The sequence below is a fragment of the Hyperolius riggenbachi genome, chromosome 4 (genome assembly GCF_040937935.1).
Source record: "Hyperolius riggenbachi isolate aHypRig1 chromosome 4, aHypRig1.pri, whole genome shotgun sequence".
Classification (NCBI taxonomy): domain Eukaryota; kingdom Metazoa; phylum Chordata; class Amphibia; order Anura; family Hyperoliidae; genus Hyperolius; species Hyperolius riggenbachi.
This window is the reverse complement of record NC_090649.1, coordinates 396,874,903-396,895,002: the sequence shown is the minus strand read 5'-3', so window position 1 is coordinate 396,895,002 and position 20,100 is coordinate 396,874,903. Positions and strand designations below refer to the sequence as shown.

The window sequence follows — 20,100 nt, the reverse complement described above, 5'->3', positions numbered from 1 at the left end:
TGTTTCACACACATATGCAGCACTAATTAACAAGGAAAGCAGAAGAGAATAGTTGTGTCACTGCTGAGGAGTCTTCTCACTAGAAGAGCAGCCCCCATAGCTGTATGCACTTTAGAGAATATACAGATCCGAATCCATTAAAGGGAACCTGAGGTGAGAGGAATATGAAGCTACCATATTTATTTCCTTTTAAACAATACCAGTTTCCTGTCTATTCTGCTGATCCTCTGCCTCTAATAGATTTAGCCATAGACCCTGAACAAGCATGCAGCAGGTAAGATACTCGTTTTTCCTGTATTAGACATATGCTTGCTGCAGGGTTTGGACTCAGACACTACTTATGCCAGAAGAACAGGGCTGCCAGGCAACTGCATTGTTTACAAGGAAATAAATATGGCAGCCTCCATATCCCTTTCACCTCAGGTTCACATTAATGTTGTTTCAATTTAGAAAGTACTGCAGAGAGAAAATTTCTTCATAGGTCCATTTTTTTTAAACTGTTATGGTTTAATATAGATTTCCCAATAATGAAAAAAAGTTGCAACACTTACCTGTTAAAAAGTTGACAGTAATCCAAGCAAATATTCCTGCAACAGAGACAGTGTTATGGCACCTGAGATAAATAGCTAGCATTCCTTTAGTAGCTATGGATAGTCACATGGGGCAGGACCTCTCACCTAGTGCTTACTGGAATGGCTACAAATACCTCCTTATTTCAGCGATATATTTTACAGGGTGCAGTGCACAACTTATCTGTGCTGCCCATTCTGTAAATGCATTACATGGACTAAATATATACATACATTCACCCCTTCCCTGCTCCCCTCACATCAGAGGTATGCATTCCACCTGAGGGACCTGCAATTTTCTTCTGACAGCAGGATCCATACTGGGTGTGCCTCCTTATACTGTGCTATCCCTTAACCCTTCATACTGAGAGGTCAATTGGCCAGGGCCCTTCTCCGCCTTCTGTCTCTCAATGCTGGGTAATGTGCCTGCATATATTCCATCCCTGTGTAAAAATCTGTAATGGATATGTTCACTGTATCAGCTGTAATCCACCATCATCTTTTATTGCTAACTGTTTATATTGTAGTGTTATACCTTGTATTCTGTTGTAGAGCGCCACGGAAGTTGCTGGCGCTATATAAATCAATACTACTACTACTACAAGGCATGTTTAATAGTAACTTTTTTTTACATATTCTTAACAGTGCTTATAAATGAGGCTTTGTTCAATATTGCGATGTACTTCTGTTCCTTATTTTGCTTTTATTCTAAAAGGCAGGTTGATCTCTAAACTGCAAATATAAGCCAAAAGCAGCCCCTATAGCTGATGAAGAGCTGATATCTGCAACATGTAGCATGATTGTCTGCATTCTAATACCCTTGCCTTTATAGCATAGTCCTTTGTGTGCTGCCTCTTCTTGATTTGTTTGTGCATTTTGCTGGCCAAGTGTTCTGTGCTTGGTCTGGAGGCAGCACTGGCTTTACCCCTCTCAGCTGAGTGGAGTGGACTTGAGGTAGTTTGCGTGGAAATATACTTCTGGAATTCAGGCCCTATACCTGTGTGTACTTCAGAAATAGGTTGATGAATTTAAAGTCAGAAGCAGTGGAAATAAGCACATTATTCAAGCAGAGATAAGCCTGCTTACCATCAGTATAGGTACAGTGTAACGAGTTATAGTGCACACTCTGGGATCCACCTGCCCATTTTGTAAAAATGTAAGCATACTGTGTAAATTGTTCAAGAACTTATTTTAAGTGAATTTAGTCCAGATAGTTGAAGTACCTCAATATCAACAGAACATCAAAAATGCATTATACCGTTTACCAAGTGACTGTTCGCTGCATCATTCCTTTTAACCCCTTCCGCGTAACGCCGATTGTGCGTTGGGAAGGTGGCTCCCCCAGGACTGTCTAACGCCGATCAGCGTCAAGTCCTGGAGGCGGAGATTAGTGGGGATAGTTGTGGAGCCTGCCAGCCGTGATCGCGGTTGGCAGGCTGTAAAATACACGGCTGCACACTCGTACAGCGTTGCGATCTAGTGCAGCGCTGTACGGGGCACAGCTCTGTCACTGAGCTGTCCCCAGGAGAGGCTCACAAACAGATCGCTCTCATAGGCTGATGCCTAAGAGACGATCACACTGATTGGCTCTCAAGGGGGAGGTATGGAGGGTGGAAAAGAGTCACAGCAGCAATCAGATGCCACGAACAGAAAGCTCTGTTGGTGGCAAGAAAAGAGGGCAAGATTCATTTGTGTGCCAAGTTCTATGGCCATGCAGCGAGCTGTAAAAACTGCAGTGTGCGGACTTGTAAAAAATGGCCTGGTCACCAGGGGGTGTAAGCCTGTGGTCTTCAAGCAGTTAAACTGATATTCCCTGCTTTACTGTGGGCTTAGTCCTCGCTCTGACATCTCTTAACCACTTGAGGACCAGAGGTTTTATACCCCCCTAGTGTCCAGGCAATTTTTTACAATTTAACACTACACAATACACTCTGTACAGCGCTGCGCAAGATGTCAGCGCTATATAAAATGTTTTTTATTTAATAAATCAGAAAAAAGCTGATCAGCCGCTGTGTTTATTGGTAGGAGCGCACGCTCCCTACAAAATTTCGCTCCTCACGAGATGACTCCATATGGCGGAGCAACAGAGCCACTCTGCCACCGCCATGTGGTGCTAGGCAGTCAGCAAGAGGTTAAGGTATGTCCACTTGGATAGTGGACACTGCACACCAGGACCCTCGCCCACTCGCTGGGCTGGAAACCCTGGTTGCCAGGTAAGTGATGCTGGTAGCCACGCGCAGTGGACACCCCTCAACTAATTATCGGTGCATCACGCCAACGCCAGGCGTAGTGCAAATGAAAGCCAAGATTCTTCCCTTTCCAATGGGGAGTCAATATCTTTTAAACAGGGGGCAGTCCAAGTCGGTAAACAGTTTAATACGCAAGTATTAAAGAAACTAGATAAAACAAGATTTCATGCTTCCACTTGTTACACTCCTGGACAGGCCAATAAGTTACAAATTCAAGTCCACTTACCTTCATCTGTGCCATTCATAATTGAAACACTGTCTTTTCCAGTGAGGAAAGGAGATGACTTAAAGATGGATGTTACCTATGAAAAAATAGAACACATGTATTAAAGAGACTCCGTAACAAAAATTGCATCCTGTTTTTTATCATCCTACAAGTTCAAAAAGCTATTCTAATGTGTTCTAGCTTACTGCAGCACTTTATACTATCACTGTCTCTGTAATAAATCAACTTATCTCTCTCTTGTCAGACTTGTCAGCCTGTGTCTGGAAGGCTGCCAAGTTCTTCAGTGTTGTGGTTCTGCTATGAACTCCCCCTTCCAGGCCCCTATATGCACACTGCCTGTGTGTTATTTAGGATTAGAGCAGCTTCTCTCTTCTCTCTTATCTTTTACAAGCTGGATTAATCGTCCTCTGAGCTGGCTGGGCTTTCACATACTGAGGAATTACAGACAAGGGCAAAGCTGTTTGCAGGAAGAAACAAGCAGCCTGAAACTTCAGTGCATGAGAACAGGGGGAAAGAAACACACAAATAATCTCTTGAGATTCAAAAGGAAGGCTGTATACACCCTGCTTGTGTATGAATGTATTTTCTATGTGTGGACATACTGTACATCAACCTACTTCCTGTTTTGGTGGCCATTTTGTTTGTTTATAAACAAACTTTTTAAAACTGTTTTTAACCACTTTTAATGCGGCGAGGAGCGGCGAAATTGTGACAGAGGGTAATAGGAGATGTCCCCTAACGCACTGGTATGTTTACTTTTGTGCGATTTTAACAATAAAGATTCTCTTTAAGATCTCTGTATTAATAATACTTATGGTTATGTACATTAAACAATGACTAGTGTGACAGTGGATTAAAGTTTATTATATGGAGCAATATTACTCCACAGCCTGACTTCAGTTCTGTATCAGGTCTGAAGAACTTCGTTTTTGAAAACTTGCATTAAAAAAAAAAAAAAAAAAAAAAAAAAAAAAAAGTCAAGTTAAAGGGAACCTAAACAGAGGGATATGAATGTTTCCTTTTATACAATACCAGTTGCCTGGCAGCCCTGCTGATCTCTTTGGCTGCAGTAGTGGTTGAATCACACACCTGAAACAAGCATGCAGCTAATCCAGTCTGACTTCAGTCAGAGGACCTGATCTGCATGCTTGTTGAAGGGCTGTGGCTAAAAGTATTCGAGACACAGCATCAGCAGGAGAGTCAGGCATATCCTTCTCAGTTTAGGTTCCCTTTAACAACCATTTCTGGACCCAGATAGTCCAAATCGCCTGACCAGATGGGCTGCATCCTTTTACGACACTAGATGTCATAGTAACAGTATTGTATGGGAAATATCTGACCACGAAAAAGGATTGCCCCAGAGCTCCACCCACTGACAATCGTAGCACCAAGGAGTCAACCAGCATACACCCGGAACCCACAGGGGTGTGCAGTCATATGGAAAGATGGGTCTCCACCTGGATTTTGCAATATTAGCTTAATATCTGACACCAAGGTGGGTAAAAACAGCAGGCAACGGCCCGAAAAAGCATCATATTTTAACAAATTAAAAGAAAGGAATAGTATTTTGCCTATTTATATACAACTGAAAAAGCCAGGTTAACAGTCAAGTACAGCGTGGTGGCGTAGTGGATAGCACTCTAGCCTTGGTGCGTGGGCTTCCCGGTTCAAAACCCAGTAAGGGCACTGGGTGGGTTTCCTCTAGGCACGCAGGTTTCCTCTCAGACATCACTGGAATGTGAAAAGATGGCATGAGTGAAAGAGGGTGTACTAAGCTGAGAAGAGGAAAGCCTGAGGAGATGCAAAACACCTGGTGGCTATCAGGGTTAAATAGTCAAAAACATACAGAACCTCCGTAGTAAAGCAGCAGCCCATTCCACTACAAAAAAACTATATAAATTAGTCAAACATACAAAAGGCAAAAAGATACAATTCAGAAGCCAGTAGGCCTCAGCACAAGAGCAGTTACCATGTCCAGCAGCCTCTGGGCCTTTTCTCCTGGCAAGAGACGTAGCCCAGCGGTGGCTTTCAGGATGAGAGGGGTGGAGCTCCAGAGTTTCCCAGGTATTTCTGCCATTGCAAGATTTAACAGTTCTTTTATTCCTGCAGCACACTGGAAAATAAACAAGACTCTAAATATTGGCACGGCCAACTTTCCCCAGCTATGCAAATACAGATGCTGTACAGCTAAAAACACTTATGAATTAGACTGTATTCACAGTGGAACGTTATTGTCCTGCGTTATAAAGTCATAAACGCAGGCTAACGCACTGTAATATTAGGGCTATGCGACATTCACAGTGCAACGTTAATGTTGTAAATGTTGCGTTATGGTAACTCACGGTTTGCAGTATGTTACCTCTAAACACAGACGTTAAACAAATACAGAATGGCATACTTTTCATTGCCTGTATGCTCCACTGTATGCCACGGAAATGCAGCATTAATATGAGTTACCACCTTCTTTTTGCGTTGCGTTGTAATGCTGCATTGCGTCTTTAACATCACATTACAACACAACGTCCCACTGTGAATATGCCCTTAGTGCTTACTTAAAAAGAAAAAAAAACGAAAAAAAAACACAAAAAAAAAAAACACACCTTAGAATGCTTGTGTGCAGATGAGAGATATCTGTATGAACTGCATAGCAATGTCTGTACTCTGACATGTTCTGAATAATGTTTGCTTCACACAAAAAAAAAAAAAAAAGTAGAAGTGCACATTTGTTACTGGCACCTTCTCCCCCCCCCCTCCCCTTTTGCTGAGATAACATAATTTAAAGGTCTCCAATATTTTACCTGGTACCAGGTTGTTCCTCCTGAACAAGAGCTTATAGTGATAGTATGAGGCAGAGACCCTGTAACAAAAAAAAAAAAAAAAAAAAAAAAAAAAAAAAATACAAACAAAAAAAAAAAAAATCCCTCTGGGGGATACTTACCTTAGCGAGGGAGAAGCCAATGTGGCTTTCCCGACCTCTGTAGCTTGGGGGAATCCAGTGCCGGCTCCCCCGAAAGTCCCTCGACAAGGTTGCAAAGGGTCAAGTGGGACAGTGGTGCGATCGGATCCGCTCTACTGCACAGATGCAAAGGACTCGCACCGTTGCAGTAGAGCGGATCTGATCAGGTTTGGCTATTTCCGCCAATGAAGAGCCACTAGTGCGCCTGCACAGGATCGTGGTAGGTAATATTTACCTCGCCGCTGTTCGGGGGGTGGGGGATTGCACCACGCTGGATTGCAGGGCCTGCATATTGACCACACTCACAGTGCTCACTCCCATATGACATAATGAACAGGAGAATTGTGATCAAATCAACAGGTCAGTATCAGCATGATGCTACTTGTCTCAGAAAAACTACTTATGGTACAGGCTGGAATCTCAGCCGGATTTAGTTTATACCTTTCTTCTTGCAGTCTGAACAGTAGAAATGAGGAAATCACATACAGGTAGTCCCCAGTTAACGAACGAGATCGGGACTGTAGGTTCGTAACTTGAATCCGTTCTCAAGTCAGAACGCTGTGCCATCTCTGTCCCCCTTGCCTCCTATGAGCCCCCTTTGCCACTGGTGTCCCCCTCTGTGCCTCTCTGTGTCAGTTTGTCCCCTTCAGTGCTCGTTTGTCCCCCCTCTGTGCCCCTCAATCTTACGGTCTCTGTATCACCTCTGTGCCTCCGTTTGTACCCAGTGTCTCCATGTGTACCTCCATGTGCCTCTGTCTCCACTCTCTGCCTCCATTAGTATCCCTGTGCCTCCGCTTTGTCCCCCTCCCCTGTGCCTCTGTCCCCTCTGAACTCACCTTTCAGTTCAACGCTGTCTGTCTTTCGCTCTCCGCCTCCTGCTCCCTCTTGCCGTGTACAAAACCGCTAGATGCACCATCGCTTCCGGTATGTCATGTGACATACAGGAACCTGTATGTCACATGACATACAAGAAGCAAAGCGACGCATCTAGCGGTGCTGTACGCGGCTAGAGGGAGCAAAAAGGAGGAGAGCAAAGGACAGACAGCGTTGAACTCTGTTCGGAGGAGAGTTCAACACTGCTGCTGCGCGGACATGCACTGAGGGAAGTTTGAAGCCTCTTCTTCAAACTTTCCCCACACAGAAATGACTTCATCGGGCCGTTCGTATCGGTGGATCATTCGTAAGTCGGGCGTTCCGTAAACGAGGGACTACCTGTACTGTATTTTTTGCACTATAAGAAACACACTCCCCTCTACCCCCCCCCCCCCCCCCCCTTCACCGAGGGAGAACTTATTCAGTGTCATACAGCCTTGGATCAGGTGAGACGGTTCTAGAACAACCTCCTCTGCATTAAGGGACACAGGGAGGAAGAGAGCCACTAGACCACCAAGGAACGTTGTCTTGAGTAGGGGTGGCCACCAGGGAAGCTATATGGTGGATGAACAGGGTGCAGGGGGAAGCTATTAGACCACCAGTGAAGCTATATGGTGGAATTCACGAAACACCAGGGAATGCTATATGGGGGTGGCAGGGGGTTGGGGAAACCACTACACCATCAGGGAACTTATGCTTTGTTTTAGGATTTTCTTTGTTTCCTCCTCTAAACCTAGTTGTGTCTTATGGTCAAATGTATCTTATAGTGCAAAAAAAATACAGTCACTCTCTTATAAAAACGGGTACAATGAGTGAGGAATATGGAAACCATTGTTTATTCCCAGTTCCAGGCCATTTGTATTATGTGGACTTTACCTATCTGTACCTGTATCTGTGTTCCCAGTGTTACTTCCTTGTGAAATACACAATTATTAAATATTAATTTGGGTTGCGCGATTTGTTGGTTTTGTACTTTTGTGCATACTAGGCTGCATTTTATTCATTTTCAGCACTTATTCATGGATTAGAAACAGGCCGACAGGACAGATCCATTATTATCATCATTGATGCACCAATATACAAAATACAGAGTTGGTAATTACAGTGACAAAGTAACATGATGAATAAAATGCATAACAAATTCCAAGACACAAAGGGTGAGACAGCCCTGCCCTTGCGACCTTATAATATAAAGATATTGGAGGGCAAGAGGTTAATAACACCGATGCTCGGCAGGATCGATCAGCAGCCGCCGTCCACACAACAATTGTCGGCTGAAACAGTCATATCGTCTGTTTTAGCTGATGGTTATCACATGTGTGTACGTAAAAAGTCCATGGGCATGATTCAGAAAAGGGTGCTAAGTGTTAGCAAGCCAGTGAAATGCCACTTTGCATATGCCATCATGCTTTGCACGTGCTAAGTAGTTGGCACATGCAAACTACTTAGCACCCTAGTTTAAAAAAAATAAGTGTTTATTCAACAAAGAAAAGAAACATATGACAGAATATGCAGTGTAGCAGTGCGCCTCCTAACTTTTCCAACAGTAGCTTCAGCATCAATCATCACTGTGGAAGATGAGGTATTGTTAACAATAATATAATGATCGTCACGTAATATATGGAGCTCAGATTGAATTTAAATTTCCAAATAGTCTATCTTTTACAAGATCATAATTAGCAAGACCAGGGGTATCGAACCATGGAGCTTAGCACCCTAGTTAGTACAGTGCTAAGTAGTAGTTTGCATGTGCTAACTACTTAGCATCCTAGTTAGCATGACCAAAGCCTTTAGGCGTGCTAACTGGGTTAGCACCCTTTACTGAAATCGAGCCCTATGAATTTTTTTTTTTTTTTTTAATAAAAAACACAAAGAAAATATATGCGAGCAGACTAAGATGAAGTTCTCTGTTATTATCCGGTTTGTCTATCTGGACGAGCTTTCTCGTCCAGATAGGCACTGCTGCTTTGCCTGCGTGCGATCGGGCGCCGCTAGCCCCCCGATCAGTGAATGGGAATATAATTCCCATTCACCGATCTAACTTCCCCACAGAAATACCGACGCTTTCTATCCAGAGAGCGCGGTATTTCTGCCCCCAGGAAACTTCTCCTCTGATTTTTAGTTCCTGGATGCGAGATCGTTCGCATCCAGGACTTTTCACTGTGGCCAAATGGTAAACTGCACCCACATACATTTTTAATTAAAGAATTATAATATTTTACATTTAAAATAGGCAGTTTCCCTCCCACACCAAAAATTACCCACATACATTTTTTATAAAAAAATAAAAAAAATAAAAAACAAAACAAAAACATCATAAATAATTACCCAAGGGTCTGAACTTTTTAAATATGCACGTCAAGAGAGTATGTTATTATTTAAAATTAGAAGCTTATAAATAGTGATGGACGCAAATTGAACAAATGCACCTTTATTTCTAAATGAAATAATCGGCACCATAAATTGTGATAGGGACATCGTTTAAACCAGTGGTTCCCAACCTGGGGGCGATCGCCCCCAGGTGGGCGATTCGGGTTCTAAGGGGGGCAGTAAATTTGTGGGGGGGGGGGGGGGGCGATCAGTATGAAAAGGCAGAAAAAAAATAAAGTGTCGCAGTGTCACTCGTTTTTAAGAAAATTATGGGCAAAAAAATATGATCTGTATAAAATATGCAAGTGTGCATGATAGAGTTGCGTAATTCCTCAGGGCTCGGTCACGCGCCGATGTAATGTCAGATATTGCAGCCCGGAAGCAGCCTTCCTCACTGAGTATCGCGCATGCTCAGTGGGAAGTTAGATATTATTTACCTGAAATATCTCCGCTTCCGCACCACGTACACTCCCGAAATTTTCAGGGGAGGGAGGGGACCCCCAGATCTAGCTCTGTGTCGAATTGCAGACCCCGAGCCCCGCTAGTTCCCGAGATAGGTTTGCTGCAATCAGTCTTGGGAACCAGCGGGGATCAGGGGCTGTAATTCGGCACAGAGCTAGAGCTGGGGGTCCCCTCCCTCCCCTGAAAATTTCGGGAGTGTACGTGGTGCGGAAGCGGAGATATTTAGGACGTTTTATGTGGCTGCACAATTTAATGGGACACAGGCTCCTACTGCGCATGCGGGGCTGCACAACGTGCGGGGCTGCAATAGCTGACATTACACCGGTAAGGGAATTGGCGCAAAGTAGTTGAGTCACCGGCTATTTTTAGCTGGCAAGGTCACAGCGCTACCCCCTCCACTGGCACCACCACCTGGCGTAAGGGTATACCTTACTAAGAGAAGGGGGGGGGGGGGGCGACAGGGGTGAGTCGTCTTCCCCTAAGGGGCGATACCTCAAAAGGTTGGGAACCACTGGTTTAAACGGTGTAATAACCGGGACAGATGGGCAAATAAAATACATGAGTTTTAATTACGGTAGCGTATATTAATTTCAAACTTTAATGGTTAATGATAATGAATTTTTCATTTCTTTCTTAATCTTCCTGTTAAAATGGATTTAGAAAAAAAAAAAAAAAAAAAAAAAAAATTTGCAAAATGTACTACCCAAAGAAAGACTAATTAGTGGCGGAAAAAAAACAAGATATACCGGTAGATCAATTCATTGTGATAAGTAGCAATAAAGTTATAGGCGAATGAATGGGAGGTCAACGTTGCTCGGATGCATGAGATTGTCGGCACTGCGGCGCTGAACCGGTTATATTGCAAAATGTACCCTTTTCCTTTAAGGCACCTTGGGAATAATAAATATTTCAGGTGTTGTGAAGCCTGCACGTTATGTTCCAGGATGTGGCTCACAGAAGGTGCAGCACTGATGAGTTCATGCAAAGAAAGCCGGATGACAACCTCTAGCAAGCTATTAATAGCCTTTTCCACGTTTTGCATAGCCATCACTGCCCTGTTGGAGGAACTTACTGAAGGAGATATGACATGAACACCAGCTAGGTTTTCACCATCATCACTCCAAAGCTTTTCACAGGGGGAGGGGGGTCTCCTTAACCTGACTACAATGAAAATAAAGTCATCATATCAAAACATTGCTCCTCACTTAGTACCACTAAATATAGACTTAGATTATAAACATAGGTTAAAGTTCAGGCAACACGGGGGGTCTTTAAGGGCTAGGTATGGGTATCAGTAGAGGGAGGGTTCTGTGTGACAGTAGGGTTAGGTTAAGTCATAGTAAAATATTAGTAATTTTGACCAATATTTTACCATCAGAAGTAGGTAGTAAAACACTGGTAATTTTACTGATAACCTACTAGTGACAATCCCTTACGCTCTTTTTTTCCAAGTACTTTTATTACATGGATGCCACTCCCCCCCCCCCCCCCCCCAAAAAACAAAAAAAAACAAAAACAAAACAAAAAAAAACAAAGCACAGAAATCAGCTAAGTGAAAGTTGTAATAAAGGTCACCCACTGTGGTAATCAGGTCTGTTATTTTCCTAAACATAAAGAAACCAACAAAACTTCTGAGAATATTAATAGCACAAATAAGTCATACAGCCTGGCTAATTAAATGATTTAATTATTGTCTTTTCCTGGAGTACAATTACACTTAATTCACATGACTAACTAATGACAAAACCACATATTAATGATAATTCCAACCGCTGTGGCAGAATAGGCTATGTTGTATACTTGCCTTTTCTGGCTCATCAGCATAAGCAGACAGTCCTGGCTTTATTGCTTTAAATGTCTCATGGTCCAGTATGGGTGCGGCTAGAAAAGAAAAACAAGTCACCATATTAACCACTTGAGGAGCACAGTCTTTCTAGCCCTTAACCACTTAAGCTCTCAGTCGTTTTCACTTTATGCATCCCAGCAATGTTCACCTCCCATTCATTCGCCTATAACTATCACTACTTATCACAATGAACTGATCATATCTTGTTTTTTCCGCCACTAATTAGGCTTTCTTTGGGGGGTACATTTTGCTAAGAGCTACCTTACTGTAAATGCATTTTGACAGTAAGAATAAAAAAAGGAAACAATTCATTATTTCTCAGTTTTCGGCCATTATAGTTTTAAAATAATACATGCCTCCATAATTAAAACCCACGTATTGTAATTGCCCATTTGTCACGGTTATTTCACCGTTTAAATTATGTCCCTATCACAATGTATGGCGACAATATTTTATTGGGAAGTAAGAGCATTTTTCCCGTTTTGCATCCATCACCATTTACAAGCTTATAAAAAAAAAAAAAAAAAAAAAATATCTTTACATAGATATTTAAATAAATAGTTTAGACCCTTAGGTAAATATTTATGTGTTTTTTTTTTTAAATTGGAAATGTTTTTTTTTTTTATTAAACATTTTATGTGGGTATTTTTGGGAGGGGGGGGGGGGGGGGGAAGTAAATAGTGTTTTATTTTGGGAAAAATTTGTGTAGTGTAATTTTTTTTTACTTTTAGATGTAGTTTTACTCTTTGGCCACAAGATGGCACACTCGAGTTTGTTTACATGATGTCACTCTAAGCGTACAATGTACTGAAGGTGATTGATGGGTGTCTCAGGGGGTGATTAGAGGGGAAAATAGATGCAATCAATGCACTGGGTAGGTGGTCAGAAGGGGGTCTGAGGGTTTGGCCGAGTGATCAGGAGCCCACATGGGCAAATTAGGGCCTAATCTGATGGGTAGGTGTGCTAGGGGGTGACAGGAGGTGATTGATGGGTGTCTCAAGGTGTGATTAGAGGGGGGAATAGATGCAAGCAATGCACTGGCGAGGTGATCAGGGCTGGGGTCTGAGGGTGTTCTGAGGGTGTGGGGTGGGTGATTGGGTGCCCTAGGGGCAGATAGGGGGTCTGATCTGATGGGTAGCAGTGACAGGTGGTGACAGGGGGTGATTGATGGGCAATTAGTGGGTGTTTAGAGGAGAGAACAGATGTAAACAATGCCCTTGGGAGGTGATCTGACATCGGGTCTGTGGGCGATCTGATAGTGTGGGTGGGTGATCAGATTGCCCGCAAGGGGCAGGTTTGGGGCTGACTGATGGGTGGCAGTGACAGGGGGTGATTGACAGGTGACCAGTGGGTTATTACAGGGGGGATAGATGCATACAGTACACAGGGGGGGGGGGGGTGATCAGGAGGCCCCAGGGGGCAGTTAGGGCCTAAACAAAAAAAAAAAATAGCGTCGACAGATAGTGACAGGGAGTGATTGATGGGCGATTAGGGGAGTGATTGGGTGTAAACAGGAGTCTGAGGGGTGGGCAGGGGGGGTCTGAGGGGTGCTGTGGGCGATCAAAGGGAAGGGGGGGGCAGGATCAGTGTGTTTGGTGCAGACTAGGGTGGCTGTAGCCTGCCCTGGTGGTCCCTCGGACACTGGGACCACCAGGGGAGGAGGCAGCCCGTATAATACATTACAATGTGTATTATACACTTTGTATGCGGCGATCGTGGGGTTAACAACCTGCCGGCGCTTCCGAACGGCCGGCGGGTTGTCGTCACGGGTGGGCGGAGCCAGTTGCCGGGGGAAGCGCGCGTCACCAGTGACGCGATCACTCCCCGGGCATGCCGAAAGGACGCAACGCCGATGGGCGTATTGCGGTCCTTTCGGCGTCCACTTTGCCGCCGCCCATCGGCTGTGGGCGGTCGGCAAGTGGTTAAAGTGGTACACACACACACTATCTGCCAGAAGAATCAAAGCCATAAATTATCTAAACTGCAGCTACAGGAGTGTCCTCATTGTTGCGGCAGGCAGGAAGACTTCAGAATGCTGCTACTTCTCCTGACCAGTTCTCTGCTGAATTTCTCCTTGTGCCATGAAACTCCTCTCCCCTGACTTTAACCACTTAATGACAACCTGACGTATAAAAACGTCCTGCTAGAGCCTCAACGGCTCCAGGACGTTTTTATAAGTCAGACAGTGCTGCTGCCGCTGTGCTCATTTCCGTGCACGTGAAAAAAAAAAACAAAAACAAAACACACCTTCATTTTCAAATACTAGATTGTTAACATACTTTGTACTAGGGGCATAATTAAAACCTTGTGATAACCAGGACAAATAGGCAGATAAAATGTGTGGGTTTTATGCACAGTAGCATTGTTTATATTAAAACTATAGGGGATGAAATTGGAGAAATAGTGTATTTTTTCATTTTTTCCTTGTTTTTCCCCTTTAAAATGCATAGAAAATAAAGTAATTACTGAAATCAAATATCAACACCAAAAAGGCCAATTGGTGTGAAAAAAACAAGATCTAGATAATTTCATTGTGATTAGTAGTGATTAAGCTATTGGCAAATGAAAGGGATGAGCACTGAAAGGTGAAAATCGCTCGTCCGTAAAAACCCCTCTGGGGTGAAGTGGTTAAAGGACACCTGAACTGAGAGGTATATGGGGGCTGCCGTATTTATTTAAAGTGGATCTGAACTCTTGCACATGAGAAGAAAAACAGACATACACACTGTATGGATTTAGAAAGTTTAGCCTGTTTAATTCCCCCTCATTTGTGTCTAATGACAAGTTGTAATTTGTCACTTGACTGCCTATGGCAGAGATGGCAGATAAGCCCATTTGAAAGCACAGGCTGTTAACAATATGGCTGCTTCCGTGAATCAGGAAGTAGAAACAGTGCAGATTTATATCAGCTGTAACAAAGAAATGTTTTTGTTTAAAGGTTATTATGCTGTTGGGTAGCTTTTAAAGCAGAAAGGACGTTCTGAGTTCAGGTCCGCTTTAACAACAATACCAGTTGCCTGGCAGTCCAGCTGATCTCTTTGGCTGCAGTAGAATCTGAATCACACACCTGAAACAAGCATGCAGCCAATCCAGTCAGACTTCAGCCAGATACATTGGTCCTGCATGCTTGTACAGGGTCCATGACTAAAAGTATTAGACTAAATAAAAGATTTTAATACACTGCAGTAGAGGTGCAATTTGGAACAATTGCACTGCGGGACTAAAGAAAAAAAGGAAAAATTAACACGCGACGTCTGATACTCTTCAGGGCATTAAGGGGCAACGCATTGCAGCTTGTGCGTTACTTCTGTGGTGCCCGGAGCACTGCTGTCGCACCGCAGGCAGCGTGTCAGGTCTCACACTTTAATGGCCACTTTGATGAGCTGCAGCAAGGTAGAGTACCTCAACACGGTAAGTGTAAAAGTGACCTTAGAGGCAGAGGATCAGCAGGACAGCCAGGCAACTGGTATTGTTTAAACATAAATGGTTTGGTCCTTTTTCAAGCTGCATAAATTTGCATATAGAATTTTCATAATCTTGCATAGCAAAACACAAACAAGATAGAGGTTGTTCCGATAGCCTGGTCATTGAAAAGCTATGGAAATAAGTAATTAAGCAAATCTCCACTCAAAAATGTTTTTTTTTACCTGAGAGAAGTTTGGTAGAGCGGGTGAAAGTCAGCTCACACATGCTAATTAGGTCCCCTATTATGATGCATTTCCTTCTCAGTGGAAACACACACATATCATCTAACTTTACAGGTTCTCCGCACTATTTAACCTCTTGAGGACCGCGGTCTTAAACCCCCCCTAGTGACTAGGCCATTAAAAAAAAATAAAAAATAAAAAAAATAAAAAAATAGGCCACTGCAGCTTTAAGGGCTCACTGCAGGGCCGCATAATTCAGCACACAAGTGATCCCCCACCCCCCTTCTCTCCAGAGATTCCGGTTGGTGGGCTTTGATCGCTCCCAGGATGTTTGATTCTTTTTTTTTTTTTTAATAAAGGTTTTTTCATTAAATACATTTTTTTTCCTTATTTTTATTCAAGTCCCTCCCTCTGCCTGCCTATAACAGCGGATCGCTCCAGTCTCCCCCAGGGGGACAGAAGTGTCACTGCTGTCCCCAGTACAGCGCTACCTAAGATCGCAGCACTGTACAGCATTATTAGAGGGCGGTTTCACCGTCTAACAGTCCCTAGCGGCGATCACCGCTGGGAGGCTGATGACGGAGCAGAGCTCAATCATCATTTAAGCGAGGATGCGCACGCATCAGCGCGCAATCCACTGCAATCACCGCCCCTAGCACTTCACGCCAATTGGTGTGGAGTGGTCCTGGGACAGCCGTGCTGCTCTCGCCAATTGGCATTGAGCAGTCATTAGGCAGTTAAATACAGGGTTTTCATTTTAATGTATCCCCGTGTACACTTCTCCGTGACTCTGCCCTATGAGCGGAAAGTACAAGTGAATCTCAAGTGGAACTGAGTGGAGTTAGAGAGCACAACACAGGGACCATACATTTAAAATATAAAAATGTACACACATGCCAGTCTATGAACCTGCGCAGTAGCATGGAGCTGCTTGTGCTCATGTGGCTCCCATGCTACTGCACAGGTGCAGCTGTGCGTAATGCCTGCGCTCATATATTGAGGAGTGTGTGACCAAGAGCAATCATGCCAAGTTTCCTTTAGAGGGTTCCAGCACAGTGCAGGAGGGGTAAAGAAGACCAGGGTGAGTGAAGCATCTAATTTTTTGCCTTATCCTGATTGCAGATAGCCTTACAAGAAGTAAATGGGGCTAGGCAAAAGATTACATGGGCCCCCCAATATAGCGGTATTCAGTTCTCTTTCCACCAGATAGCAGCATTAGGTGGCCCCTTTGTGCTCCAGGATGAGCAGATTTATTCTACTGAACACGCATGGACCATACTTGCACACGTACGGCCGCACTCCTATACAAACAAGAGTGTGGCCACAAAGGCATATCCAACAAGCCCTTGTCAAATATGCTTAGAGGGACCAAATGCTTCCCTTCACTGAGGTGCCGTTAAATACCCAATTTTATTTTCAATTCCTGCTTCAGGTATGCTTTAAGCTAGGCCAATTGCCTGGCTGTCCTGCTGTTGGGTTCAGTAGCTTCTAAATCGAAGAACTGAAAGAAGCAAACAACTAATGTTATTCAGAGCATCTGATCTGCATACCTGTTCTGGGTCTCTGGCTGAAAGCATTGGATGCAGAGGCTCAGCAGGATAGCCAGGCAATATGTATTGTTTAAAATAAAATATGGACAACCACCATATCCCTCTCACTTAGGGTTCGTATAGACGTCCGATAAAGATCGTTCGTTACGAACGATTCGTGACGTTTACACGATATTCAAATTAGACTGAAAAGATCGTTCGTAATGAACGATTGTGTACACACGTGAGCGATATAAGTATAAAGTACTGAACGACGAACGATTAAAAAATGCGTGCGCAAACGGAAGTGACGTTATGACAGGCAATAAGAACATGCGTTATCGAACGATCTTTGTACACACTGCAACGATTGAACGATTATCTTTCGAAAAAATCCGCCGGGTTGGATCGGTCGGATTGAACGATAACGGTCGTTATCGTCCAAAAAAACGATCGTTGGAAAATTTGGAGCGCACGATTATCGGTCCGATTGTCGTTATCGTTTGTTTTCGAACGATCGTTATCGTACGTGTGTACTCAGCTTTAAGGGTCACTTTAAGCAACTGGAATGTTCTCAGCTTAACAATCATTCCTAATCCTACTTTGCTGGGTTTAAGTCTTTGGCTTCAATTCATCAAAGGGTGTTCGATAACAAAACCCCAGTCCTTAAAATACCGCATTCGGTATTTTACACTTCACTGTGCTAATTCATCTGCCTGCTCCTGCTAATCATGAAAACATTCACACAGAAGGCTATCGAAGCCTGTAACGACAGGGGAGAGCTTGAGATAAACACCGAATGTGTTAGCGAATGTGGGAACCTTGATGAATTAACATTTGTTGAGCACATGTCGGTAATTTATCTCATTGCTGTGTCATTTCAGCTTCTCATTCGGTAACAGCTTTGATGAATTAACATTTTCTAAAGTGCTTCGTTAAGTCAGCTGTTTTCAGCATTACCGAATGCGGTAATGCTTGATGAATTGAAGCCTTTGTGACTTTGCTGGCTTTTAAATGCTATCCTGGCACAGAAAGTAATATAAAAGTAATTAATTTGCAGCATTAAACACAATCTGCTAAAGCAACTGATTCGCTTACACACAATTTACTGAAAACACACACACACACACACACACACACCTAAGGATCTATTGTCATTAAACCAGTTAATATTTGCTCATTTCACAAAAGAAGTCTAAGGTTTCTTTCTTTTATATATGAACATATACAGTTTATCCATCAAATTATCACAACAGTAAATACTACTACTGTACTAAAACTAATTTGCAGATTACATTTGCATTCTTTATACTAGTGCTTTCACTGTATGGCTAAATTCTATACTTTCGCCATACAGTGAATGCACTAGTAGGGATGCAAACGTAATGTGCAAATAATGATTAGATTAGTGGTCGTATACAAATTTTACATCAAAGACACTACAGAGTAAAGGTGGCCATACACTTCTAGATTTGCAGCTGATTTGACCAGCAGATAGATTTCTGTCAGATAAATCAGACAGGAATCTGATGTGTGCCACACTAGGAACAGGATTTCCAATAAATTTCAGAATTAAATCTATTGGAAATCGATCTACATGCATTATTGGACCTTTAAATACAATGCAACTCACTAGTGGTGTCTTTAGGTGCTCAACTTCCGTATTTTTTTTTAATTAAAGCCATGTAATAAGCATTTCATAATTTCTCAATTATTCTAGGTAGAAAATTAAGTAGCCAGTTCCACTAACAGGTAGAGAAAACAACATTTAGAAACTAGCAATCATTATGAAGGCGTCCTGGAAAATTAGCTCCTGGGATTTGTCCAGCCCTGGTCAAAGTCTTTATTTAAACGTATAATGTTCACTGACAACTACATTGCTGCTGTACACAGACACTCCACCCCATGTTAGTGCATCATGTTAGTTCAAAGATCATCCTCATGTTGGCATGCCATCGTGCATTCTGACTGCAAGTTAGTGAAACTATAAACATTTCAAATTCATTGACTAAAGTAAGCCTGTTCAGAGAATAAAAAAAAAAAAAAAAAAAAAAAAAAAAAAAAAAGGCCATCACAACTGTCCTCTAAGGCCCCTTTCACAGTAGGACGTTGCGTTTTGGACGTTAAAGTCGCAACGCAAATTTTTTGCCACCTCGATTTTCAGGTGGATCTCACGCTTAATATATGTTCACCAGGGTACTTCAGTGAAACCTGATGAACATATATTAACTACTTTGGCCTCCTGGACGTACTAGCTACGCCCAGGAGGCCATGTGCGCTCCCGCGCGCCCGATCGTGCGCGTGTACGCGTACTCCCGACCCGCGGTTCGCTAGCCAGGCAATCAGTGAATCGAGCTATGGTGCCCGATCACTGATTGCTCTCCCCCCGAGAAAAACCGTCAGCTTCGCACGGAAGCCGAGGTTTTTCTGTTCCTATTTCCCCCGACGCCACTCTAAGCGTCAGTGTTATGCTTAGAGTGACGTCATTGTAAACAAACTCATGGCTGCCATCTTGTGGCCAAAAAGCTAACTGCATGAAAATGCAAAAAAACAAAAAACAAAAACAAAAAAAAAAAGTTATTTGCATCCCACCCTCCCAAAAATACCCACATAAAATGTTTATTAATAATGATAATAAAAAAAATACAAAAAAACAAACAAAAAAAAACACATAAATATTTACCTAAGGGTCTAAACTTTTTAAATATCTATGTAAACATGAAATATTTCAATTTTTTTTTTTAAATTATAAGCTTGTAAATAGTGATGGATGCAAAACGGAAAAAATGCACTTTTATTTCCAAGTAAAATATTGTCGCCATACATTGTAATAGGGACATAATTTAACCACTTCTGTACCACGTTATTTTGTGCTGATCTGTGCTGCGTGGGTTCTCCAGCCCACAGCACAGATCAGGTTGCAGCCAGGCCGATCAGACTTCCCCCCCTTTTTTCCCCCCACTAGGGGGATGTCCTGCTGGGGGGGGGGGTCTGATCGCCGCCGGCTGCTTGCGCTTGCGGGGGGGGGGGGCGCTCTTCAAAGCCCCCCTCCGCAGCGCTTCCTGGCCTCCTTCCCCTTCCCTCCCTCCCCCTGTGAGCGGCGCAGGACGGATTTCCGTCCTGCGCCTGATGGGATAGGCTTTAGCCTATCAGATGCCGGCGATCCCCGGCCAATCAGAGGCCGGGGATCGCCGATCTCCTCTACGGCGCTGCTGCGCAGCAGCGCCGTATACATGTAAACACCGGGGAAGATCTTCCCAGTGTGTTTACATTTACCCTGCGAGCCGCCGATCGGCTTGCAGGGTGTTCACGGAGACACCCTCCGTGAACTGACATGGAACGGCCGCTCATACGAGTGGCCGTTTCCATGGAA

The 20,100-nt window shown here is 43.4% G+C and overlaps 2 protein-coding genes across 4 annotated transcripts in view; one reads left to right on the top strand and one right to left on the bottom strand.

Annotated features, from left to right (window-relative positions):
• The window catches only part of ABHD12 (abhydrolase domain containing 12, lysophospholipase), a 1,393,598-nt gene that overhangs the window by 586,433 nt on the left and 787,065 nt on the right, over positions 1–20,100 (top strand). The window lies entirely within an intron of this gene.
• ENTPD6 (ectonucleoside triphosphate diphosphohydrolase 6) overlaps positions 1–20,100 on the bottom strand; it is a 54,708-nt gene that overhangs the window by 25,185 nt on the left and 9,423 nt on the right. For both annotated transcript variants that reach the window (XM_068232240.1, XM_068232239.1), the window contains exons 3-6: positions 11,510–11,586; positions 5,014–5,157; positions 3,045–3,120; positions 552–587 (exon numbers count right to left, since the gene is read on the bottom strand). In XM_068232240.1, coding sequence (XP_068088341.1) covers positions 552–587; positions 3,045–3,120; positions 5,014–5,157; positions 11,510–11,586 — 333 coding nt within the window. The remainder of the gene's footprint in view (positions 1–551; positions 588–3,044; positions 3,121–5,013; positions 5,158–11,509; positions 11,587–20,100) is intronic.